At 37.5% G+C, this 27,652-nt stretch overlaps 1 protein-coding gene across 1 annotated transcript in view; it reads left to right on the forward strand.

Moving 5' to 3' along the window:
• The window catches only part of ARMC8 (armadillo repeat containing 8), a 112,792-nt gene that overhangs the window by 14,546 nt on the left and 70,594 nt on the right, over nt 1–27,652 (forward strand). The window contains exon 2 of the mRNA XM_041734053.1: nt 21,863–21,939. Coding sequence (XP_041589987.1) covers nt 21,863–21,939 — 77 coding nt within the window. The remainder of the gene's footprint in view (nt 1–21,862; nt 21,940–27,652) is intronic.

Below are 27,652 nucleotides of genomic sequence, written 5' to 3' on the forward strand. Positions count from 1 at the left end.
CTGTAACAAACTAAACATTTGGTATTATAAAACTACCTCCCTCTGCTTCTGGGTTGATTATATGGGAGAGAGGACACTATATATCGGTTATTTCTTGTACTATACATTGATATTCTTAAACTGTGATTTTATAATTCTGAGCCCTTGATAACACCTGTAGTTACATAATTATAAAAAATTCACACATTATTACTTTTGTACATTGTTAGTGGTTTTTAAAAATCTCAAATAATGAAAGTTTAGATTTTAAAGTTTAGCACTCAGGTGCATATTTATTTCTTGCTAAGTACTAAGCTTGTTCTGGGAAAAAAAACGTATCCAATAAGAAAAGATACCTTTGGAAAAACAAAAAGAAAAGTATCTATCTGAATAATTAGGCTTTAATCACGAATATAAATAACCAAGAGAGTCATTAGTACACTTGTTAAATCAGTTATCTTTTTTGTACAAACATAGAATTTCCTTGAAATCAGTATTCGGATGGTACTCTTACATGGAGTTTTCCTGTATGTTCCCTCATTTGTTTTACACTCTATGTGGTAACATCACCATTTTATAATTGAAGAAACAGTCTCAAATTTTTATTTTTCCCCTAAGTCACAAAGCTAGTAAGTAGTAGAATGAGAACTCAAACCCAAGTCTTCAAATGCCAGATCATGTGTTCTGTCTACCACACAATGCTTGAGTATGTTAGAAATAAAGAACATAATTTTTTTTTAAAGATTTTATTTATTTATTCACAAGAGAGAAAAAGAGTATCCAGTATTTTATTACTGGAACTGTGTGTTTATTGATTCCCTTCACCCAGTTGGCCTGCTGCCACTCCCACCTCCCACCCCCCAATTAATCTCTCCTTTCTGTGAGTATAGATTTTATTTTGTCTGTTTTAAGATTCCACATATTAATGAAAACATGAATTATTTGACTTACCTCATTTAGTGTAATACCTTCAGGGTCCATCCATGTAGTTACAAATGCCATGATTTCATTCTCTTTTATGTCTGAGTAATATGTACATATTACATACATAGCATGTACTGTTGACCCTTGAACAATATGAAGATTAGGACACTGATATCCCCCTAGGCAGTTAAAAATCCACGTACAACTTTTTATGCCTCACAAACTTAACTACTACTAGCCTTTTTTTTTTTTTTTTTTTTTAAGATTTTGTTTATTTATTAGAGAGAGAGAGGCAGAGACACAGGCAGAGGGAGAAGCAGGCTTCATGCAGGGAGCCTGATGTGGGACTCAATTCCGGATCTCCAGGATCACACCTTGGGCTGAAGGCAACGCTAAACCACCAAGTCACCAGGGCTGCCCACTACTAGCCTATTTTTGAACAGAAGACTTAACTAATAACATAAACAGCCAAATATCACATATACTGTATATATTATATACTATATTCTTACAATAAAATAGAGACAAAATATTTAAATCATAAAAATACACATAAGTAAAAATATATCTACACATAAGTGGACGTCTGAAATTCAAACCCTTGTTTAAGGGTCACTTATACATGCTACATCTTCTTTATCCGTTAGTACATTAATGGACAGTTAGGGTTTTTTTTTCATACCTTGGCTATTATAAATAATGCTGTAATGAATATAGGGTTGCATATATCTTTCTGAATTAGTGTTTTTTTTTTTTCAGCTAGATACTCAATCGTGGACTTGCTGGATTATGTGGTAGTTCTATTTTAGTTTTTTGAGGAACTTTTATACCATTTTCCATAGTGCCTGCACCAGTTTACATTCCCAGCAGTGAACGAGAATTCCCTTTTCTCCACATCCTTGCCAGTATTTGTTATTTCTTGCGGTTTTTTTTTTCTAGCCATTCTGACAGCTGTAAGGTGATATCTCATTGTAGTTTTGATTTGCATTTTTCCTGATAATTAATGATTTTGAGGATCTTTTCATATGCCTGTTGGCCATCTATATATATTCTTAGAAAAATGTCTATTCAGATCCTCTACCCATTTTTTTTTTATTTTTTTTTTCTCTACCCATTTTTTAATTGGATTGTTTGTTACTGAGTTGTATGAGTTCTTTGTATATATTATATATTAACCCCTGATGGGATATATGATTTGCATGTATCTTCTCTCATTTAGTAGTCTGCCTTTTTGTTTTGTTGATGGTTTTTCTTTTTTCTTTTCTTTTCCTTTCCTTTCCTTTCCTTTCCTTTCCTTTCCTTTCCTTTCCTTTCCTTTCCTTTCTTTTCTTTTCTTTTCTTTTCTTTCTTTTTTAAGATTTTATTTATGTATTCATGAGAGACACAAAGAGAGAGGCAGAGGGAGAGGGAGAAGCAGGCAGGGAGTCTTACGCAGGACTCAATCCTGGGTCTCCAGGATCACGCCCTGGGCTGAAGGTGGCACTAAACCGCTGAGCCACCCAGGCCGCCCATTGTTGATGGTTTCTTTTGCTGTGCAGAAGTTTTTTAGTATGATATACTCACATTTGTTTACTTTTGCTTTTGTTTCTGTTGCCTTTGGAGTCCTCTGAAAAACATTGCTAAGACCATTGGCAGGGAGCTTACTGCCTGTGTTTTCTTCTAGGAGTTCTATGGTTTTAAATTGTATGTTTACGTTTTTAATCTATTTAAATTTGCTTTTATATACAGTGTAAAATAGTAGTCCAGTTTTATTATTTTGCATTGTAGCTATTCAGTTTTCCCAACATAATTTAGAAACTGTCCTTTTCCACTGTATATTCTTGGTTCCTTTTTTATAAGTTAATTGACCATATGTAATTGGGTTTATTTCTGGGCTCTCTGTTCTGTTCTCTTTATCTATATGTCTATTTTTGTGCCATTACCATGCTGTTTTGATTACTGTAGCTTTGTAGTATAATTTGAAACCAGGGAGCATGATACCTCTGGCTTTTTATTTTTGTTTTCGTTTTTCCCTCTTAAGGTTATTTTGGCTATTTGAGGTTAGAGAGGCTATTGAGGCTATTTGAGGTTGAGAAAAGGTCTTTTCTGGTTCCATAGAAATTTTAGAATTGTTACCATTCTATGAAAAATGTCATTGGAATTTTGAGAGATTGAATTGAATCCTTAGATTACTTTGGGTAGTACGGATATTTTAATAATACTGATTTTTCCATTTTATGAACAGAATATTTTTCTATTTATTGGTGTCTTCAGTTTCTTTTGCCAGTGTCTTACAATTTCCAGTGTATGAGTCTTTGCACTCCTTGGTTAAGTTTATTCCTAGGTATTCTTTTTGTTGTAATTATAAATGGGATTGTTTTCTTGACTTCTCTTTCTGATAGTTCATTATTAGTTTTTGTGTATTGATTTTTGTATCCTACAAATTTAATGAATTCTTTTATACTTTTAGTAGTTTTTTTGGTGGAGTTTATGGATTTTATATATATAATACCATATCACCTACAAGTAGTGAGCATTTGAATTTGTCCTTTCCAGTATTATGCCTTTTCTTTTTCTTGCCTAATTGCTGTACCTAGGACTTCCAGGACTATGTTGAATAAAAGTGAAGAGTGGGCTTCCTTGTCTTGTTCCTGAGCTCAGTGGAAAAGCTTTCACCTTTTCTTTTCTTTCCTTTTTTTTTTTTTTTTTTTAGCTTTCACCTTTTCACCATTGAGTATATTAATTGTGAGTTTGTCGTGTATGGCCTATGTTATTTATTTTTTTAAAGATTTTATTTATTCATGAGAAACACACACAGAGAGAGGCAGAGACACAGGCAGAGGGAGAGACAGGCTTCATGCAGGAAGCCTGATGTGGGACTTGATCCCGGGTCTCTAGGATCACGCCCTGGGCTGAAGGTGGCGCTAAACCGCTGAGTCACCCGGGCTGTGCATGGCCTGTGTTATTTTGAAGTATGTTTCCTGTATACCCACTTTGTGATTTTTTAAAAATAAATGGATGTTGAATTTTGTCAAATGCTTTTTCTGCATCTATTGAGATGGCCATGTGATTTTTATCTTTAATTTTGATAATGTGTATAAGATTGATTGGTTGATTATTTTCTTCTTCTGGGATCTCCTATAATGCAGGTGTTATTCCACTTGATGTTGAAACATCCTTGCATCCTGGGTAAATCCCACTTGACTATGATGTATAATCCTCTGAATATGTTGTAGAGTTTGGTAATATTTTGTTGAGGATTATTGCATCTATGTTCATCAGGGATGTTGGGCTATAATATTCTTTTTTTGTGGTGTCCTTGTCTGGTTTTGGTATCAGGGTAATGCCTGCCTCATAAAATGAGCTTGGAAGCTTTTCCTCCTCTTGAAGTTTTGAAGGAGTTTGAGAAGGATCAACTTAAAATTTTGAATTAAATCTTTTAGAATTCACTAATAATAAGCTGTCTGGTCATGGACTTTTGTTTGTTGGAAGATTTTTGATTACTGATGGAATGTTCTTACTAGTAATCTGCCTATTCTGATTTTCTATTTCTTTATGATTCAGTCTTAGAAAATTTCAAATTTCTAGAAATTTATCCATTTCTTCTGTGTTGCATAATTTGTAGGCACATACTTGTACATGGTAGTCTCATAATTTCATATTTCTGTAGTATCAGTTGTAACTTCCTTCCTTTCATTTCTAATTTTATTTGCATCTTCTCTATTTTTTTTTCTTGGTGTATCTAACAAGAATTGTCCATTTTGCTTTTCTTTTCAAACAACTGGCTCTTCATTTCATTGACCTTTTCTATTGTGTTTTAGTCTTTATTTATTTCAATTCTGATCTTTATTATTTCCTTCCTTCTGCTAACTTTGGAGTTTCTTCTTTTTCTAGTTCCTTTAGTGTAAAGTCAAATTGTTTGAGATTTCTCTTGTTTCTTGAGGTAGGCTTGTATTGTTATGAACTTCCCTCTTAGTATCACTTTTGCTGTATCTCATAGATTTTGATATGTAGCATTTGTGTTTACATTTGTCTCTAGGTATTTTTTTATTTCTTCTATGTAGTTGTTCAATGACATGTTTAATCCCCAACGAATTTGTAGTTCTTCTAATTTTCCCTTGTAACTGATTTCTAGTTTCATACCATTGTGGTCAGAAAGATGCTTAATGTAATTTCAGTCTTCCTGATATTGAGACTTGTATTATAGCCTAATATGTGATTTCTCTTGAAGAATATTCCATGTGCATTTGAGAGGAATGTATATTCTGCTTTTGGATGGAATATTCTGTATGTGTCTGTTAAGTCCATCTGGTCTACTATGTCATTTAAGACCAATGTCTTCTGTCTGGATGATCAATCTATTGATGTATGTGGGGTGTTAAATTCTTCTACTGGTATTATATTCCTGTCAGTTTCTCCTTTTGTGTCTATATTTGATGTATGTATTTTGGAGCTTCTCTGTTGGGTGCAAATATATTTATAAATGGTTTGTCTTCTTGTTGGATTGACTGTTTTATTATTATGTAGTGCCTTTTTATGTACCTTATTACAGTCTTTGTTTTGTTTGCCTTTTTTTTTTTTTTTTTTTTTTTTTTTTTAATGGGACGCCTGGGTGGCTCAGTGGTTGAGCATCTGCCTTTGGCTCAGGGCGTGATGCTGGGATCCAGGATCGAGTCCCACATTGGGCTTCATTGGGAGCCTGCTTATCCCTCTGCCTGTGTGTCTCTGCCTCTCTCTGTGTGTCTCTCATGAATGGATGGATGGGATTTAAAAAAAAAAAGATTTTTTTTTCTTTTTTTATTCATTTATTTGAGAAAGAGAGAACAGGGCAAGAGAGAGCACAAGCAGGGTGAGGGGCAGAGGGAGAAGCAGACTCCCTGCTGAGCAGGGAACCTGACGTGGGGCTAGATCCCAAGATTCTGGGATCATTATCTGCCAAAAGTAGATGCTTAACTGACTGAGCTACCCAGGCACACCCAGTCTTTGCTTTAAAGTATTTCATCTGATGCAAGAAGCTACACTGGTTTTCTTTTTGTTTCCATTTGCATGGAATATCTTTTTCACTCCTTCACTCTCAGGCTCTGTGTTTGTCCTTCTGAATTGAGTCTCTTGTTGGTCTCTTTAAAAAAAAAAAAAAATGAAAGGGGCACCTTGGTGGCTCAGTGGTTGAGCATCACCTTTGGCTCAGGTCATGATCCCAGGATCCTGGGATCGAGACCCACATCAGACTTCCCACAGAGAGCCTGCTTCTCCCTCTGCCTGTGTCTCTACTTCTCTTTCTCTGTCTCTCATGAATAAACAAATAAAATCTTAAAAAAAAAAAGTCTACATAGCCACTCTGTGTCTTTTGGTTGGAGAATTTAAACCATTTAAATTTAAAGTTAGTATTGATAGGTATGTACTTACTGCTATTTTGTTTCTGGCTTTGTAGTTCTTTCCATTCCTTTTTTCATTTTCTCTTTTCCATTGTGGTGTGATGACTTTCTCTACTGTTATGTTTAGATTCCTTTTTTATTCTGTGTATTTACCATAAATGTTTGCTTTGTGGTTTTTATGAGATTCACATCTATCATCTTGTGTATGTAATAGTCTATTTTAAGTTCATAGCAACTTAAATTTGAACACATTCCAAACTTTATATTTTTACTTTCTCCCACCCTACAATTTATGCTTTTGATGTCACTTTTTACATCTTCTTAATTTATGTATCTCTTAACTAAGTATTGTGGTTTTAGTTAATTTTATTATATTTGTTTTTTTTAACATTCTTAGTAGGTTTGTAAGTCATTAATACACTACCTTTATTTTATATCACCTTTTCAGTGATAATTTTTGCTTTTGTATGTTTTCTTTTTATTAATGTCATTTTTTTTTTCAGCTTAAAGAAGTCCCTTTAATATTTCTTGTAAGGCTGGCTTAGTGATGAACTTTTAAAGCTTTTGTTTGTCTGGAGAACTTTCTTTCAAGTCTGAGTGATAATCTTGCTGGGTTTTCTTGATTGGAGATTTTTATCCTTTCATCATTTTGAATATGTCATGCCACAGTCTTCTGGTTTGCAAAGTTTCTGCTGTGAAATCTGTTGATAACCTCTGGGGTTTCCCTTGAAAACAATTTGCTATTCTGTGCTGCTTTTAAGATTCTCTTTATTTTTCATTTTTGACCTTTTAATTAAAATCTGTCTTAGTGTGACTTTCATTGGGTCCATTTTCTTTGGAACTCTCTAGGCTTCCTGGACCTGGACGTGTTTCCTTCTTTAGGGGAATTTTCAGCCATTATTTCTTCAAATAAGTGTTTTGCTCCTTTATTTTCTTCTTCTGGGATTCCCTATAATGCAAGTGTTATTCCATTTGATGTTGTTCCTCAGGTCCCTTATTTTCATTTTTTTAAATTATTTTTTCTTTTTGCTGCTATGAGTGAGTTCCATTGATTTATCATCCAGCTCACTCATCTGTACTTCTGTCTTCCAGTGTATTGAATCCTTCCAGTATATTTTTCAGTTCAGTGATTGTATTCTTCAGCTCTGTGATTTCTCTTTGGTATTTTATGTTTGTTGAAGTTCTCACTGTGTTCATCCATTCTTTCAGGTTTGATGAATGTTTTTATGACCATTATTTTGAATTCCTTATCAGGTAGATTACTTGTCTCCATATCATTATGGTCTTTTTTTTTTTTTTTTTGAGGTTTTGTCTCATTTTCTGTTTCCTCATTTTGTTTGACTATCTGCATTTGTTTCTATTAAGCAAAACAGCTAGCTATCTTTCTCAGTCTTGAAAGAAAGAGTGTTTTTTTTTTAAGATCATATTTATTTGGAGAGCAAGAGAACTTGTGTGCAAGCAGGAGAGGGGCAGAGGGAGAGAGAAAATCTTAAGCAGACTCTGTGCTGAGTGTGGAGACCAACGTGGGGCCCGATCCCACAACTCCGAGATCACAACCTGAGCTGAAACCAAGAATCAGTTGCCCAACTGACTGAACCACTCAGGTGCCCCTTGAAGTAATGGTTTTATGTAGTTTCTGATCCTTCTCCTTCAACATTGCCCTAGCTCTTGGTTGTCTTTTCCACCCTTGTGATTGTCTTAACTGCCTAATTTATTCTTGATATGCCCCCGTTGTTGTGGATGTGCCAAGACTTGTTAGCAACCTAAGAGAAGGAATCTCTTTTAGCATCTCATTTCAGACTAAGCGGAAGCCAGACCTTCAGGCAGCAGCATTTGAAGTGTGGAAATATATGCAGTCCTGTGGGGCTTCAATTGTAATTCCTGTGGGCCTCCAGACCAGAAGATCTGGAGGTGTCTCCAGGGCAACAGTTGGAAAAGTCTGAGCTCCAGACAAGTGTATAACTCTTTCCTGGGAAGTCTGGCCGAGCCGTAGCAAGCCCAAGGTGGTGAACAAGTGTGGTGTCTCCCTGAGAGTGCCTTTTTAGTCTCTAGATGTGTGGGAAACTTGATGCCTATCCTTCAGGCTAAAGCACTAGGCTAAGCAAATAGGTTTTTTCATAGGAAGACTGGGGTAGTGTGTCAGTTTTCTGTCTCTGCAGTGCCGTGAGGGTGGTGGCTTGCCACAAGAGCTGTCTATCCAGGTATTACAGTCCCGTGCAGCTCTGGAAAGCCAACCCTGTTAGCCACCACCAGGAGATTAAAAGATGGGGCCAGGAGATTAAAAGATCCGTGTGGATCGTGTGTGACTGCTGGCTTTAGCAAGGCAGCTGGAGAGTGTGGTGGGTGGGGCAGACTCACAGACTTCAGAGAGGGAGCAGAAAAATGTGATTACTTGTGGGCTTCAACAGTGCTTTGAGTAAGTGCCTTGTCTATGTGTGTGCTCCAGCTTTAGGCTGGAAATGAGAGAATACCACTGGTGTTTACCAGCCCCAGCTAGGGGCAGGGGAATATCACAACCACTTGCACTTGTGGACTTTAAGTAGGGAGCAGGAGAACTCAGAGACCATTTGCACTTGCCTGCCCTCGCCAGAGAGCAGGGGAGTACTCCCAACTACCCATGCTCTCTGGCCTCAGCAAGTGCCAGGACCACTCACCCCTACATCCCAGCAAGGCAGTGGGACAGTGCTATGTCTGACCTTACTCACCTATGCTAGCATAGCAGTCTATGGAGAGTGCAGCAGTGGTGTCTGCCAGCCCCTCTGTCTCTGGGCAGCATCTCAGCTGCCTCTCACCCCTCTAATTGATGCCTCCAGATCTGCAAATTATTCTCCTTTATATATAACCTACACACTTCTCAAGCTACTGTTTTTTTGGTGGGTTTTGGGAAAGTGAAACCATATAATGAGCCCTCCAAGAGGGGAACCTCACTTTCCTATAGCACTTTGGGACCCCTGGATATTATTAGCACCATTGGTATTCTAAGTTCAGACATTCTAGGGGCTCGTCTTTCTGGTACAGATCTCAGAAGCCAGGGCGCCAGATGTGGGTACCAACCCCTGCTTCCTCTGGGAGATGCGCCTACCTGGTAAGATCTTTCCCTCTTGTGTGCCATGCCAGAGGTAGAGTTTTTTGCAAGACTGTATCTTCTTGTCTTATCTATCTAGATGTAATCTTTTTATCCTTTGTTGTAAAGAGCATTTCATCTAGTTTTCAGATCTTTTTAGGAGGGAAATGATCCATATTTAGTTGTAGAAATTGGTGTGTCCATGGGAAGAGATGAGTTCAGGATTTTGACATTTGCTGATGCCAGAGAGCATGGGTAGTTGGAGTGTCCCACCACTCCCTGGCTGGTGCAGGTGAGTGCAAATGGTTACAGTTCTTCTTCCTAGCTAAAGTTGGACCTTTCTCCCAAAAGGCAGGGTTTTCATTCACCCCAGTCATGGCCAGCTGATTCAGCAGGGTAGAGATTGTTTTAGTTTGCCTTTTCAGGATGTCTGACCAGTTTTCTGAGATCTTTCCACTTTTTCCTCTTTTGGACTACCAAAAAAAGAATTAAAGGTAGTTTGATTATACAGCTTAGTTTGTTTCTAGCACTCTTCATTTATGTGTATTACTTTGTGATAATGATTAATAATGCCCTCTTTCACTCTTTAAAATTATCCTAGTTTGGATGATAAATTTGAGGGTGTATTACTATTATTTTGTTATGTAACAAGTTACTCTGAAACTTAACTCCTTAAAACTATGTTTATTTCAGTTTCTGTAGGTCAGGAATTCAGGTGTAGCTTAGCTGGTGCCTTTGCCCCAGAGTTTCTTTAGAGGTTGCAGCCATGGTGTTAGCAGGAGCCATGTTTTGTTTTTGGTTTTTATTTCTGGTTTCTTGTTGTTGTTTTTTAAGATTTTATTTGAGAGAGAGAGAGGATGAGTGGGGGGAAGAGTAGATGGAGAGGAAGAGAGAGAGCCCTCAAGTTGATTTAATCCCAGGACACCGAGATCAAGACCTAAGCCAAAATCCAGAGTTGGCCACTTAACCAACTGAGCCACCGCTATGCCCCTAACAGGAGCCATGTTTTACCTGCAAGCTCAATTGGGGGAGACTATCTCCAAGCTCACCCATGTAGTTATTGGCAGGATTTGGTTCCATGTGGGCAGTTGGACTAAGGGCTTCAATTCCTTGCTGGCTTGGGTGTGAGCCTGCAGTTCCATTCTATGTGAGCCTTTTTGTAGCACAGCATGGCAGCTGGCTTTTGATACACACACACAGAACTCTGAAGTGACATCTTATCACTTCCACTGCATTTTTTTTTTGCTAGAATCAAGTACCAGGAGGTAGGTATCATTGGGGGCCATCTTACAGACTGCCTAACATAGTTGGTCATTCTAATAAAAGGGAAATTGCTTCCATTAATACTTCTCTATAATGGAATGCAACTCATTACCTGTTTTTGTTTTCCTGCAAGAAGACATTTACTTCAGGCTTCTCTTTTTCTTTATGGTGATCAGTACCTGTTTGTACATACAGTAGATTCAACTCTTCTTAATTCACAAATTTGGTATCTACAAACTTTATGCTAGATGGGCCCATGTACATTTTCATATAATATAATCTCAGGATGCTAATAAAGCATAAAATGTAACAGATTTTTAATTTATGCATTTGTGGTGGTTTTATTGCAGCTTTGAATATGTAAAATGAGTTCAGATCCAGTTTTTAAGGTCTTGCTAGGTCATTTGTTTGAAGCCTTGTGCCAAAAGGCAGAGGTCACAGTCTGACCTTAGCTAGTTCTGCTCTCCTTTATGGGCACAGACTGTACTTTGAGCTTTAGCGGGCTGCTTGGCACATTCAGTCAGTTGGAAGGACAGAAGGATCACCATGTCTACAGCTACTGGAAGATACAGAAAGCAATTTAAAAGGGCAAGGGTGTTTTGTTGTTGTTGTTGTTGTTGTTACTGTTTTTAGTAGGCCCCATGCCCAATGTGGAGCCCAACGCAGAACTTGTACTCACAATTCTGAGATGAAGACCTGGGCTCAGATCAAGAGTCAACTGACTGAGCCACCCAGATGCCCCATAAAAGGGCATAGGTGTTTTGAAGTAAAGGCACATCTGGAAAAGACAGAACATCAGAAACCCTCCTAACTTTCTTGTCTCTATGAGTAAGGAGGGAAGGAAGAATGCCAGTGCTTCTCGTATTTCTGGAGTAAATAAGAAGTACCCAATACTCCTTACTTTGTTGTTGGCGAGAATGAAGAGCCCCAAGGTTCTTTCCACTGCTACCTCCCCCAGTATCATAGACATGGTCCTACTCATTCCCTTGAGGTCACCAGTATTAAGCTCTTTATACCCATTTACATGAACTACCACAAGAAGCTCAGGGCTCTAGGGTCATTCCTCACGTGCATATAACCCTGTCTTTTTACTTTTCTATCCAGATCCCTTACCTTTCTCTGAACATTTCCTTCCATCTTTTTTGTTTAGACCAAAACTGGAATTTTCCTCCGATGATACTTTTTCCCAGCTTGCTTTTGTAAACTTCTTAACTAGTGGCTCTTTTTCCTTCTCTGTCTCTCATATCCCTCCTATCCCTGGAGATGGAGATTGAGACTTTCTCCTCATTGCTCTTTTCAGACCCTTTTCTTTCCCTTTTCTCTAAACACTCCTGATAAGATATACCTTATCAGACTCTACCTTGTGCATCTATAGAACCTCTGGCTCATTCTTCTTCATTTCTTTGAGATTTTAGCTCCTAGCTCAGTCACTTTCTCTAGCACTACTTAAATAATAACTTATGGAAATTTCATTTTTCTTAAAACTGTAGGCTTCCCTGATGATCATATCCTTCATCCTGCCTTGAGGTACTTGTTCCCATAGTCATTTCCTAGACCTTGATCTTACAATAACTAAAGTTCGTCCATAATCTCAATTTCAAATATCCTGGCCACCACCTCTGTCCTTCCAACCCACTCCTTCTATTGCCCCCGTGTCAGCAATCCTTCTTCAGTCCATTACCACTTTTTCACTGGCCTTTAATAGGTCCATCATCATAATCATAACTTTTCATATACTCTCAACTCAGCTCACCCCTTTCCCTAGCTTTGTCATCCTTGTGTGGTATAATTCTGGCTCTGGTTAAATCCAACTCTCTTTTTCATGCGTCCTTCGGTACATTTTAATGTCACTGAGGAAAAACATAGCCATGCTGACTGGTCATACTTTAAATTTATAACCATGAACCTCAAGAGGGCTAGTGCTGCCTGGCAGTCCTGGTACATGTTCTTGCCCATTCAGTGTTGTCATCTTCCTCCTTTCCTCAAACCATCCACATCCACACCCACCCTCACCATTGTTTACTCTCTAAAAATAGGAGTACTCACGGAGTGTCCATAAGTGCACAGTACCATATCTATCTACTTAATTCTCTCTGGTCATTGTACCTCCCATAGTTCTACTTGACCAATAAATTCCTTTTTCTCTCCATATTCTTGAACATTGTTTCAAAGTTTTCCCCTTGCCCCAGTGCAGCATGTTCTTCTCTCTGGTAAAGAAACTTTTCATCAGTGAAGAAGTATGCTCTCATTTATTTACATCTTTTTTAAAAAATGCTTTCCTGACTCCACTTCTCCCTGTAGCTACTACTGTTTCTTCATTCTCCTTTACAAAATGAAACTCCTTGAAAGAGTTGTCTGTGTATACTTTCTCTGATTCTTCTTTTCCTATTCATTCTCAAGTCCTCTTAAAGCAGGCATTGGCTTCACCACTCTGCCCATACTTTTGTTGTCAAGGTTGCTGATGACCACCATATTTCTGTATCATGCCCTAATCATCATCTTATGCTTTACTTTATTAATAAAATTTGCATATTTGTTACTTTCTCCTTGAAACATCCTCTCATTTGGCTTCTTGGAATTCTGCTTGATCCAAGTGCTCCAGTGTTTAGTCTTCTGGCCTTGCTTTATCCATGTAAAGTGAACTCCCTTAGTGGACTCATCCCATTCACATGCTGACAATTTCCTGATTGTATCTCGTGCCTACAGCTGTCTCCTAAACTCTAGATTCATATATCTGGTTGCCAATTTGACATTCTCATTTAAATGGCTAATAAAATTCTTAAGCCTAACGTGTTCAAAACAGAATTTTTGGGGCATCTGGATGGCTCAGTAGGTTAAACATCTGCCTTTGGCTCAGGTTATGATCTTGGGGTCCTGGGATTGAGTCCCATGTCGGGCTCTCTGCTAGTGGGGAGTCTCTTTCTCTGTTTCCCTCTGCCCCTCCCCTGCTCATTCTCTCTTTCTCTTAAATAAATAGATAAAATCTTAAAAAAAAGCAAATGAATTTTTGATCTTCTCAGTCTTCGTCATCTAATTAACTGACAACAAATTAGATGCTCAGGCAAAAACTTTAAGTATTATCCTTGGCTCCTCTCTTGTTTCACACCCCACATCTGTTGTATTGGGACAGTATATCCAATTTGACAGTCATTCAACTTCAACATTTATCTGGAATCTGAGTGCATTTTATTACCTTGAAAACTTGTTCTAGTCCAGGTTACCATCATCTCTCTGAAATGACAGCATTTGTGATATTGAAATAGCCTCCTACCTAGTCTCCCTACATTTTTCCTCTAGTCCCTCCACACATTTGTCTATTCTAAGATTGTATCCAGAATGATATTTTTAAAACAAGTCAGTTCATGTCTCCTTTTTTCTAGAACTCTAATGGCTTCCCAACTCAAACCATAAAAGTAAAAATCCTTGCAATGATCAATAGGGCTCTATACTAGCCCTCTTCAGTGGAAAAATAATGCAAGTGAGACGTGTAATTTTAACTTTTCTAGAAGCCATGTTGTAAAAGTAAAAAGAAAATGTAAAATCTTAATATATTTAACTTAAACCAATATATTGAAATGTTATTTCAACAATAATCAATGAAAGGAATTGTTAATTGAATTATTTTACTTTTTTACATTAAGGCTTCACAATCTGGTATGTATTTTATACAATTTGGATGCCAAATTTTGATTGGGAATACTTGATTGGCATGTAGGTTTCATAAAATTTACAGTTGAACAAGTAGATTTACATACCCAAGTAGTTCTAAATATTTTTTTCTTTCTTTTTAAGTATTTTATTTTATTTTATTTTATTTATTATTTTTTTTATGATAGTCACAGAGAGAGAGAGAGGCAGAGACACAGGCAGAGGGAGAAGCAGGCTCCATGCACCAGGAGCCCGACACGGGATTCGATCCCGGGTCTCCAGGATTGCGCCCCAGGCCAAAGGCTGGCGCCAAACCGCTGCACCACCCAGGGATCCCAAGTATTTTATTTATTTATTAGAGAGAGAGAGAGAGAGAGCACAAGAAGGCGGGAGCAGCAGGCAAAGGGAGAGGGAGAAGCAGGTTCTCCACTGAGCAGGGAGCCTAATGCGGGGCTGGATCCCAGGACCCTGGGATCATGACCTGAGCCAAAGGCAGACTCTTAACTGACTGAGCCAACCAAGTACCCCTCTTAAAGGTTTTCTAATAACTGAATCCAGCATTGGCTTTTAAATTTAAAATACTAAAATTCAAAAATTTTAAATTCAGTTTTTAGCCACATTTCAAATGTTCACTAGCTACATGAATCCAGTGGCTATCATATTGGACGGTGTAGCTCTTTATCATCTGGCCCCTCTTCTCTGACCTTATCTCCTGTGTCTCCTTTACTCATTCTGCACCAACTGTAATGTCCTCCTGTTGGATCATAGCAGACACTTCCCATTTCAGAGCCTTTGCATTTGGTTTTCTCTTTGCCTAAAAAGCTTTGCCCCCAGGTGGCTGCATGACTTCCTCCTTCATCTTCTTCAGGTCTTTGCTCAAATGTCACCTTCTTAGAGCAGCTTTCCCTGAGCAGTTTGTTTAATATCTATACTATTTGCCTTCTGTCTCAAATTCTTACATTTCCAGGTTGCCTTTTGAAAGAAGAGAGAAGAGGGCTGAGAAAGGAGGGGTGACCTGATCTACAAAGGGAATCAGTGAAATAAAAGAACTATCCCATGCAGACAAATCAGTGAATATGTTAGGCAAAAGTGCAGAGTAAATACATGAATACATGACTATATATCCTCAGCCCACTGCTACCTAGGCATCTCAGAGGATTGTTTTTTGTGTGTGTGTATACATGGCTTGACCCCCTTACTAATTGTAAGCTCCTTAAATGCAAAGTTCTGCTATAATATCCTTTTGTGCCTTCTTTGGCACCTTGCATAGAACTTTGACCAAAAGACAATCTGTACTCCAATTATGGGCCACCTATTGGTTAGCCTTTTGTGTTTTATATTCTTGGTGGCATCTTCCCTCCCTTCTTTCTCACGCCAGCAACTGGTATATGTTTGCTAATATTGGTATGTGTGTGTTGGCTTCACATGGTCTATGCATATGGTTGGGATGCTGATTCTTTCCTTGTCCAGTCTTGTGCACTCTTTGTTTTCCAAAACTAACTCCTCTAAGGAGTCTTCATCACTGATTCTCCCTCCTAGTTTATTAACTCCCTCCTCAGTGCTGCCTGTATGTGTGTATACTTTTTTTATTCTAGTAGGGAATATAAACATGTAAACATAATTACAATAGAAAATGAATTCTTGACGGCAGGAATTCAGTGCCTTGCATATAGTAAATACTCAGTGCTTGTAAAATTGAATGAACCAGATCCAGGTACAGGGCAGTAAAAGAGAGTTGCTGTTATTGGGCAAAACTTATGTTGTTTAAGATACAGATCTTAAACCCAAGTACTTTTTCTAAACCACATTGAGAAGCAAGAGATGCAGAGCTGTGAGAGAATATGTGAAAAGGAACAGTAAAATCCAAGATCAGCTCCTGTATAGAAGGGAGGCTAAAGATCTGAGGTACTTAAAGGAACTGGATGTGTTGGAAATCCAGGGGAACACATGTGTTCAAATGGAGTGACAAAATTCATCCATTTGTATTACAGGAATACTATTTTCAGTTTTACTCTGGCTTTTGCTCTTGATATATTATTTCTTGATGTAGTTGTACAGTTGTTTGTGTCCCTACTTAAACTTTGATAGTCTGACATCAGGGTAAAAGATCCATCCCTCATTTGTTAACTAAGGAATTGGGACAAATACTTTTTTTAAAATTATAAACCTTAAAAAAATTTATTAGAGAGAGCAAGTGTGTGTACAAGCAGGCGGGAGGGCAGAGGGAGAGGGAGAAACAGACTGCTCAGCAGGGAGCCTGACATGGGGTTCTAGACCCTGGGATCATGACCTGAGCCAAAGGCAGATGCTTAACTGACTGAGCCACCCAGGCGCCCTAGGGATTGGGACAAATACTTAAGAATCCTTCTAACTCTGTGGTTCTGTTATTTTGAGTAAACCAAATCCTGTTATCAGGTACTTTAATGGTATCCTGTTGGGCACAAGTCTTTCTACCAGTTTTGCTTGTTTGCTGACCCTGTTCTTTATAAATAGAGTACATACTAAAAGTAGGTATTCAGATTGCCTATGAGGATATTTTAGTAGGAGGCTCATAAGAGGAAAAATGTTTTGATTTTGAATTAATTCTATTATCAGAAAATCAGAATTTATGCAGTTTTTCCCCCAGAGATATTTTTGGTGACTCAGAAGTATAAGCTGGCACTGTGTCTTGTCAATTAACTGTTTCTGATCATGGGTTCTGGGTAAACTGGAACAGTATTTTTTCTGCTTGATACTAATTATTTGCACATGGGCGTAGTACATGAACATATTTCAGCAGGCATCAAGAAAGAAGCAGAAGGGGGAAGCCTGGGTGGCTCAGTGGTTGAGCTTCTGCTTTCAGCTCAGGGCCTGATCCTGGAGTCCCGCATCGGGCTCCCTACAGGGAGCCTATTTTTCCCTCTGCCTATGTCTGCCTCTCTCTGTGTATCTCTCATGAATAATAAATAAAATCTTTGAAAAAGAAACAGAAGGGACGAAAATTCTTTTTTTCTAGTTCCAAAACATATGTTCTTTGTTTTCTTTTTAATAAATTAATTTTTATTGGTGTTCAATTTACCAACATACAGAATAACACCCAGTGCTCATCCCGTCAAGTGTCCCCCTCAGTGCCCGTCACCCATTCCCCCCACCCCCCACCCTTCTCCCCTTCCACCACCCCTAGTTCGTTTCCCAGAGTTAGGAGTCTTTATGTTCTGTCTCCCTTCCTGATATTTCCCACACATTTCTTCTTCCTTCCTTTATATTCCCTTTCACTATTATTTATATTCCCCAAATGAATGAGAACATAGAATGTTTGTCCTTCTCCGATTGACTTACTGCACTCAGCATAATACCCTCCAGTTCCATCCACGTTGAAGCAAATGGTGGGTATTTGTCGTTTCTAATGGCTGAGTAATATTCCATTGTATACATAAACCACATCTTCTTTATCCATTCATCTTTCGATGGACACCGAGGCTCCTTCCACAGTTTGGCGTTTGTGGACATTGCTGCTAGAAACATCGGGGTGCAGGTGTCCCGGCATTTCACTGCATCTGAATCTTTGGGGTAAATCCCCAACAGTGCAACTGCTGGGTCGTAGGGCAGGTCTATTTTTAACTCTTTGAGGAACCTCCACACAGTTTTCCAGAGTGGCTGCACCAGTTCACATTCCCACCAACAGTGAAAGAGGGTTCCCTTTTCTCCGCATCCTCTCCAACATTTGTGGTTTCCTGTCTTGTTAATTTTCCCCATTCTCACTGGTGTGAGGTGGTATCTCATTGTGGTTTTGATTTGTATTTCCCTGATGGCAAGTGATGCAGAGCATTTTCTCATGTGCATGTTGGCCATGTCCATGTCTTCCTCTGTGAGATTTCTCTTCACGTCTTTTGCCCATTTCATGATTGGATTGTTTGTTTCTTTGGTGTTGAGTTTAATAAGTACTTTATAGATCTTGGAAACTAGCCCTTTATCTGATATGTCATTTGCAAATATCTTCTCCCATTCTGTAGGTTGTCTTTGAGTTTTGTTGACTGTATCCTTTGCTGTGCAGAAGCTTCTTATCTTGATGAAGTCCCAATAGTTCATTTTTGCTTTTGTTTCTTTTGCCTTCGTGGATGTATCTCGCAAGAAGTTGCTGTGGCCGAGTTCAAAAAGGGTGTTGCCTCTGTTCTCCTCTAGGATTTTGATGGAATCTTGTCTCACATTTAGATCTTTCGTCCATTTTGAGTTTATCTTTGTGTATGGTGCAGGAGAGTGGTCTAGTTTCATTCTTCTGCATGTGGATGTCCAATTTTCCCAGCACCATTTATTGAAGAGACTGTCTTTCTTCCAATGGATAGTCTTTCCTCCTTTATCGAATATTAGTTGACCATAAAGTTCAGGGTCCACTTCTGGGTTCTCTATTCTGTTCCATTGATCTATGTGTCTGTTTTTGTGCCAGGACCACACTGTCTTGATGACCACAGCTTTGTAGTACAACCTGAAATCTGGCATTGTGATGCCCCCAGCTATGGTTTTCTTTTTTAAAATTCCCCTGGCTATTCGGGGTCTTTTCTGATTCCACACAAATCTTAAAATAATTTGTTCTAACTCTCTGAAGAAAGTCCATGGTATTTTGATAGGGATTGCATTAAACGTGTAAATTGCCCTGGGTAACATTGACATTTTCACAATATTAATTCTGCCAATCCATGAGCATGGAATATTTTTCCATCTCTTTGTGTCTTCCTCAATTTCTTTCAGAAGTGTTCTATAGTTTTTAGGGTATAGATCCTTTACCTCTTTGGTTAGGTTTATTCCTAGGTATCTTATGCTTTTGGGTGCAATTGTAAATGGGATTGACTCCTTAATTTCTCTTTCTTCAGTCTCATTGTTAGTGTATAGAAATGCCATTGATTTCTGGGCATTGATTTTGTATCCTGCCATGCTACCAAATTGCTGTATGAGTTCTAGCAATCTTAGGGTGGAGGCTTTTGGGTTTTCTTTGTAGAGTATCATGTCATCGGCGAAGAGGGAGAGTTTGACTTCTTCTTTGCCAATTTGAATGCCTTTAATGTCTTTTTGTTGTCTGATTGCTGAGGCGAGGACTTCCAGTACTATGTTGAATAGCAGTGGTGAGAGTGGACATCCCTGTCTTGTTCCTGATCTTAGGGGAAAGGCTCCCAGTGCTTCCCCATTGAGAATGATATTTGCTGTGGGCTTTTCGTAGATGGCTTTTAAGATGTCGAGGAAAGTTCCCTCTATCCCAACACTCTGAAGTGTTTTGATCAGGAATGGATGCTGTATTTTGTCAAATGCTTTCTCTGCATCTAATGAGAGGATCATATGGTTCTTGGTTTTTCTCTTGCTGATATGATGAATAACATTGCTTGTTTTATGAGTGTTGAACCAGCCTTGTGTCCCGGGGATAAATCCTACTTGGTCATGGTGAATAATTTTCTTAATGTGTTGTTGGATCCTATTGGCTAGTATCTTGTTGAGAATTTTTGCATCCATGTTGATCAGGGATATTGGTCTGTAATTCTCCTTTTTGGTGGGGTCTTTGTCTGGTTTTGGAATTAAGGTGATGCTGGCCTCATAGAACGAATTTGGAAGTACTCCATCTCTTTCTATCTTTCCAAACAGCTTTAGTAGAATAGGTATGATTTCTTCTTTAAACGTTTGATAGAATTCCCCTGGGAAGCCATCTGGCCCTAGACTCTTGTGTCTTGGGAGGTTTTTGATGACTGCTTCAATTTCCTCCCTGGTTATTGGCCTGTTCAGGTTTTCTATTTCTTCCTGTTCCAGTTTTGGTAGTTTGTGGCTTTCCAGGAATGCGTCCATTTCTTCTAGATTGCCTAATTTATTGGCGTATAGCTGTTCATAATATGTTTTTAAAATTGTTTGTATTTCCTTGGTGTTGGTAGTGATCTCTCCTTTCTCATTCATGATTTTATTAATTTGAGTCTTCTCTCTCTTCTTTTTAATAAGGTTGGCTAATGGTTTATCTATCTTATTAATTCTTTCAAAGAACCAACTCCTGGTTCTGTTGATCTGTTCCACAGTTCTTTTGGTCTCGATTTCATTTAGTTCTGCTCGAATTTTAATTAACTCTCTTCTTCTGCTGGGCATGGGGTCCATTAGCTGCTTTTTCTCTAGCTCCTTTATGTGTAAGCTGAGCTTTTGTATTTGAGTTCTTTCCAGTTTTTGAATGGATGCTTGTATTGCGATGTATTTCCCCCTCAGGACTGCTTTTGCTGCATCCCAAAGATTTTTGTTCTTTGTTTTAAAAAGTGGGGCACCTAGCTGATTCAGTTAGTAGAGCCTGTGACTCTTGATCTCAGAGCTCTGATTTTGAGCCCCACATTGGGTGTAGAGATTACTTAATAAAATCTTTTTTGGGCAGCCTCGGTGGCTCAGCGGCTCACCGCCTTCCACTTGGGGTGTGATCCTGGAGACCTGGGATCGAGTCCCACGTCAGGCTCCCTGCGTGGAGCCTACTTCTCCCTCTGCCTGTGTCTCTGACTCTGTCTCTCTCTCTCTCTCTCTCTGTGTCATGAATAAATAAATAAAATCTTTAAAAAAATCTTTTAAAAAAAAGTAATAAAAAATATAAAAAATATTACCCAAATAAGTATTACAAGAAATAACATAATAGAGCAAACTCCACAATACAAATAAAGGGAAGTGTCTCCCTTTGCTTTTTGTTCTAACTCTCCCCATTCTATGTAGCTTCAGCCATTTCAGACTCAATAACTCTGTTGGACTTAATCTCTCTCTCTCTATTCTTTTAAAAGATTTATTTCTTTATTTGAGGGGAGATGCAGTGCTCCATCCCAAGATTCTGAAATCATGACCTGAAGCAAAATCAAGAGTTGGACGCTTAACTGACTGAGCTATCTGGGCGCCCCTAAATCTCTCTTAATTCTTTTTAATCTTTTTTTTTTTTTAATTCATGAGAGACCTGGGGGGTGGGTGCAGAGAGGCAGAGACATAGGCAGAGGGAGAAGCAGGCTCCATGCAGGGAGCCCGATGTGGACTCGATCCCGGGACTCCAGGATCACACCTTGAGCCGGAGGCAGACCCTTAACTGCTGAGCCACCCAGGTATCCCTCTCTTAATTCTTAATTGCTTTTCCCTCACAGAAACTGCGACAACTTTTTTACTTTAGTTTTTTTTTTATATATATATATGTCTGCTTCCTATCAGTGTAGCTTCTCTGCATCAGTCTGAAAGCCTTCCTCTTGAATGTGGACTACCACTCTTGAACTTTTTATGAAGTGGTTCCCCTTTCTTCCTTGCTGAGAGCCAGATTTTCTGTCCCATTAGTGGGTACTAAACAGAAGCAACTTTTCTGTTGTTCAAAGGTGACATCCATCAGTTGATTAAGAAACTTAACCTTGCTTCTTAACACTTATGCCTAGTTCTTCTGTTTGCAAAGCTTGCAGGGCTTACCACAAAGTTCCCACTGTCTAGTTGTGGTTTTAGTGAGAACTAGGTATTTTCTTTCTTCCTCATCTTACTATTTATCTTGTCACAGCTTTTCTCAGAATGATTTAATGTAGTAAGTATTTTATTAGATTAAATAGCTATTTGATGTTGTGGGTGATGCTGTGAATTTGTGATTTGCATGGCTTCAGATGTCATAATTTTTCCCCCCACTTTCTAGGAAGTAACAGCTAGCAGTCGCCACTATGTTGACAGGCTATTTGACCCTGATCCCCAGAAAGTTCTACAAGGTGTCATGTAAGTAGTATATATTTAAGAGTCTATCAAAAAGTCTTTTGTTTTTTATTAGTCTTGTTTGTTTTTGTGTTTGAATTTGCCAAATATTATAATTCTGAAAATGCAGAGTTAAAACTTTTTTCTTCTGTTTTAGAAAGATCCCTTGACATTCATGACTTTAATATTGTACTGTAAAGAGTTGTCTGATAGTTGTTCGCTGCCATGATTAACTTACTTTTTTTGTATAATACTTGTTTTACCATTTTAAAACATTTTTAAAACATTTTTAATGAATGTTTTTGTGACTTTAATATCCAACAAAGGCAAGGGAATAAAATTGATACTTTTTTATAATTGGAATGGTGTGGGAGAATATGTCAGTAGGGGTTTTTTGTTTGCTTTATTTTGTTTTTGATTAACTCAGTGACTGTAAGGGTTGAATCTCCTACTGATACTTTAAATCTTAGAATTTAGAAGGCAGTTGTTAGAAAATTTAAACTCTTGATAACCTGAATGCCCATTTTTTTTCTCTCCAAAATCCCCTACTATTTAGTGAGAGGAAACATTTTTAAGCAACATACCTGAGGTGATAATACTTTTAAAAATTCAGATAAGTGTGATAAGATTGCAAGTAATTGAAAAATGAATTCTCTATTCTGAGAGTAGATTATCATTGCTGTCAACATGTGATTTCTAGGGAAGAAGTTCTAGCCTGAGACTTCTCTTAGGGTTGACACACATGGAGTACCGACAGGCCTAAACTGTGTCCAGGGGAAGGAAGAAACCAAAAAGGGTCAGGATGTTTGGTATAGCAGTAAAGGCACACAGAAGTCCCTTTATTCTTCTCTTATCCTGTTAGTGTTATCAGCCAAATAGTACTTTCAGTTTAACTTATGCTCAGTCATGGCAAGGCTTTATTTATAGAAGTATCTACAGATTGTAATTCTTTTTTTTTTTAAAGGATATATTTTTTTTAATTGTATTTGCTTATGATAGTCATACAGAGAGAGAGAGGCAGAGACATAGGCAGAGGGAGAAGCAGGCTCCGTGCACCGGGAGCCCGATGTGGGACCCGATCCCGGGTCTCAAGGATCGCGCCCTGGGCCAAAGGCAGGCGCCAAACCGCTGCGCCACCCAGGGATCCCCAGATTGTAATTCTTAATCAAACCACTTCCCCCACCCCAACAAAAAAGGGCAGTGTAGAAGGCACATCTTAGGGATGTGGATTTGTAGAGTGGAGGCAAGATTAAAACGAGTCAGGCTGCTTGACTATTCAAATTGAGGTGGAAAAGAAGGTGAGGACCTGGATGTAGACCCACTTGGCATACTTGACACCTTACTTCACATTTTCTCAGTTTATAGGAACAGGAGATTACAATTTTTGTTTTATTATGTTGACTTTGCCTTTGTCCCCTTCACTAGGAGGCTTTATCATGATTTAATCAGCCCTTTTGTGGGCTAGTTTGATTATTACCAGAAAAAGTGATATTAAATCCATCTGTTAAATAAATCAGTTTGGGTTGTACCCATACACGGAAATTAGTTGTGGGGATAGTTTTAATTAACACTCCTCCTTAGAAAGACATTCCCCACACACAGCAAGAATTTTCTGTATTAGTAATTCTAGATACCATTTAGGATTGTTCACTAAGTAGTTTAGTTGAAAATGTCAGACCCATTTAGTGTTCCATGAATGATAGATGATGATGTTGTATCATTATTTTTATTGATTGCTACAGTGGTTGTTTAGGAGAAAAGCTAATTTTGTCAGTCAGGATTTCTGCATGAAAAACTTATCTTGTATCATAAATGAGTAGCTAATTCAGATGTTACTTGTCATTTGAAATTTGTCATTTCCCAAAGAACGCTGTAGCTTCTTGAGAATTGATAAATAAGGCATAAAAAACAATGGAAAGAGTATATTACAACAAAGCAGCTAAGGTGAAGTTTAATGGCCTTAGTGCCTCTTTAAAAAGTTGTCAAGTCTAGGACACTTAAACTAGCTAAAACAGATTAGCAAGATTTTTGTGGAGAGATGGTGGAGTACAAGGAGTATAGGCTTTGGAATTGGACAACAAGAGGTTGAATTCCTGGTTCTGACATTTCCTGCTGAAGGCCTTTCCTAGCTGTGTGCTGGGGCAAGTTACTTAATATCCTTGAGCCCTAACTTCATCATCCATAAAGGGAGAGTAATATGCCCATCTTTCCAAGTTATAAGAATTAAGTCAAAAACATAAAATCCAATGCCTAGTATGTTGTAGATAATCCACAGATTGACACTTAAGTGATAATCATTACCCTAATTTAAAACAACCTCAAAAATAAGAAAATTGTTTTCAAAGAGAAAAAAATATCAAACATTAAAAACAATTCAAACTGGTGGAGATAAGGGAGAGGGGCTAGAAGTCTTGATTCAGACAAGATATGCAAGTGATAACATATAAACATGATTGCTATTTACAATAATAAAATCTGTGTAAAGTTGGAAAGGCACAGATCACCCCAAATCTTTTTACTTTATGACAGAATAGAGCTACCCTTATATGGATGTGTTGTGTGATTTGATAGTGTCCTTTTCTCCAGAGAGAAAAATTTATTCTTTCTGACTTAATATTTTCCTAAAGTTTGTCACTGTCTGAAAGTTAATTGTATGTAGTCAAAAGAATGAAAAGTAAACTATATTTTTAACATTTTATTCTTAAATAAATGTCTAATACTGTCTTGTCTAATACTGGAGTAATACAGTATTGGTGGAAGAAAGAGGGAACCAAAATGAGGTTTAGAAAAAAGAGTTGACCAATTTTTTTCTTTTATACACATTACACAGCCACCATTGAGTCATACAGAGACCATTACTAGACCAAAATAGGTAGAACAGAAGTAGCCACAGAGTGTAAACAACCAAAAGTACCCTACCAACTTTAAGAAAGGAGAAGATAGAGGCTGAAGTAATCAACTTTGAGTCCAAAATATCCAATTGGAAAGACATTTAAAAATTGACAACTAGCTTTAGTTTCAGGACAACCTGAGTTTTATCATTTTTCTAGCTATAAGTTTGATTTTCTTGATAAGGATTGTGAGCATATAAAACATATAATCAGGAAAAGCACAATTGAAGAAATTAAAGGCAAATAAGGACTTTTCATCATGGTCTATAATCTAGAGCCATAGTCCTACCCGTACATCTAGGGAACTTCTTTGTAGCTAACCCATGTCATAAAGGACCATTTTACAGAGTTGGTGAATGTGGCCTTGTTGAAAAATACTATTAAGTAACAGAAGTGGTTAATAGTTGCTTAATAGTGCTTAATTGTTGAAGAGTGAGTTCTCTAGAAATAACTGTTTTGTTAGTGGTACAATATTTGCTATAAATTTAAATGATCCTATTGAATCAAAAGTTTGAATACAGAATCAGATCATAAAAGAGCAAAGTTTCAAATGCATAACTGAATAGAAGATCATTAGATAGGAATAAGATACGAACAGAAAACAGGGAGGTCAGTTGTATAGGTCATGAATTATAGCCTTTGCAACTACAACAGAGTAGCTATATCAGATAAACTATCCTGCATTGCAAATTCTGAGCCTTCTCTAGTGCAGAGATCGTGTATGACCTTAAAAAACAGTTACAGGATATTTTTTGAAGTTTATTCTAATGTGTTAGCTCAACCACATTAAATCTCATAGTTGAAGAATAACTTAACTGTTTATGTAGATTAAGTCAAAGCTGCTTAGCACTGTGGGTTTTTTTTTTTTTAACATTTATAATAAATTACGGCACCTGATCTGGTTTTTACATGAGTGAATCTCCAGGAAAAGATCGGCAGATATCCCTATGTCGCCCTGTGTTGAAGGACAAAAGATCAAATAAGCAAATGTGGCTGGCTTTGTAGTTTCCAAGTTGAATAGAACTAGGAAACTAGACTGGATCTCTTGGTAAACTCAGGCAGGCAGTTGAAGGTACTGTAGAATTGGTGGGTGATTTTCACCAAGTATCCACTTCTAAAAATTATTTTCTGGAGTATTTTAATATACTGATGCTGTAAGTTTATTTTGGTAATGATTACTTGATTTTTCTAGTTCCAGGAAATTATGTACCTCTGGTTTTAGTAGAACATAGACAAGTTCTATTTTTCTTGCATTAACTAAAGATAGGAGCTTTTATAAAATGAAGACTTTGAATTTTGAGAAATTTTTAATTAAGGGATAAGTTTTAGGATAATTCAAAAGAAGTAATCCTATCAGTTGCTTTTAAAAGTGTTACAGATAAACAAAGATAACCATATACCAAATGAAATGGAGTGACTGAGTCTTACTTGTTTAAACTAATCTGAGACAATTCAGTCTGTTTAAAAGGGTGGCAAGTTTTTCCAAAAATTGCTAGATCAGATTGACATAGTTTTATGCACAGATGGATATTTGTGTGTAATACCATGTTTGTATACATGGTATTAACTTTGAAAATCAAGAATAGCTGTTTATTTGTATGCGTGTGTGTGTATATGTGTATATATTGTTTTGTTGTATTTGTAGAACATTTAAATATATGCTGTCGTATTATAATGTAGCATTTTTTATGTTCTTTGGAATGATTATATGTATTAAAAATATTTATAAATATGCCCTAAAATATTGTCACATTTATTTTAATGCAGTTCCTACATTATACTCTTCCTTTTTGGAGAATGTAAGGTGATTTGTAATCACACATTGATAAAACAGAGTTAAATACATTTCTGATTTCTAAACTAATATTTATTCAAACTGGAACTGTATCTAACACCACATACATTCCAAGAATCTACACAATAGGGTAGCTTGTATATAAAAATTGAATTCCAGCAATTCTCAGTTCCGTTCAATTTATATGTATAGTAGGTGCCTAATACATGCCTCAGTTGATTTGAAATGGGAAGTTCACTATAAATTCCTCAAGTACCTCCTGGATCAACGCCTTATGTTAAAAATAGCTTCGGTTTGGTTAATAGATCACCAGTATCTAATTCTTTACAATTGGCAGTGCACCTGTGTTAATAATAACTTTAATTAGAATATGAGCATATCTCATTTCCTAACCATGCTGGATAGTAGAAAGCTTATGGTACTTGGATGTTTGGATGTTACATTCTCCAAAAAGGACATCATAATTAATTATATTACAGGGACAGAGCAGTGAGTATGTTTGTAATTTCCCAAGTCCAGATAATTTTATAAATTGTTTACCATGTTGCCTTATTCTGGCTACCTACAAATGTATATTTTCTCCTTATTTTACGGATGTCTTATGACCAGTGAGTTTTCAGAATTCGGTCAAACTTTATACTCAGATTGTAGTTTTCAGTATCCAGTGTATTTTTGTGCTACTTCACACCAGTTAGACCAAGGATTGAATATACAGTATTCCAAACAGGAGCTTCTTCAGGTAAGTGAAAAGTAATACTGGCTCAAAGTGAAAATAATATAATTGATCTTTAGCTTGTGGCTCCAGCCTTCTGTGATCTTAAAGATAATTTTCTGTTTTTAGTTACTAGGTTTTCATTTAAAATTTATGCTGTTTTGACTGACTGAAACTGTTTCTCCAGCAGGTCTAGATCCCAGTTCTTTAAAAACAAAATTTCCTGTGTCTTAATTGTAAAGTGCAGGGTTTACTTTCTCTCTTGGTTTAAAAAATTTTTTTTCCTTTTGGAGAGGGAGGGAGGGAGGCAGGTGGAAAGGGAGAGGGAGAGGGAGAAAA

Source organism: Vulpes lagopus, chromosome 19 (genome assembly GCF_018345385.1).
Source record: "Vulpes lagopus strain Blue_001 chromosome 19, ASM1834538v1, whole genome shotgun sequence".
Taxonomy (NCBI): Eukaryota; Metazoa; Chordata; class Mammalia; order Carnivora; family Canidae; genus Vulpes; species Vulpes lagopus.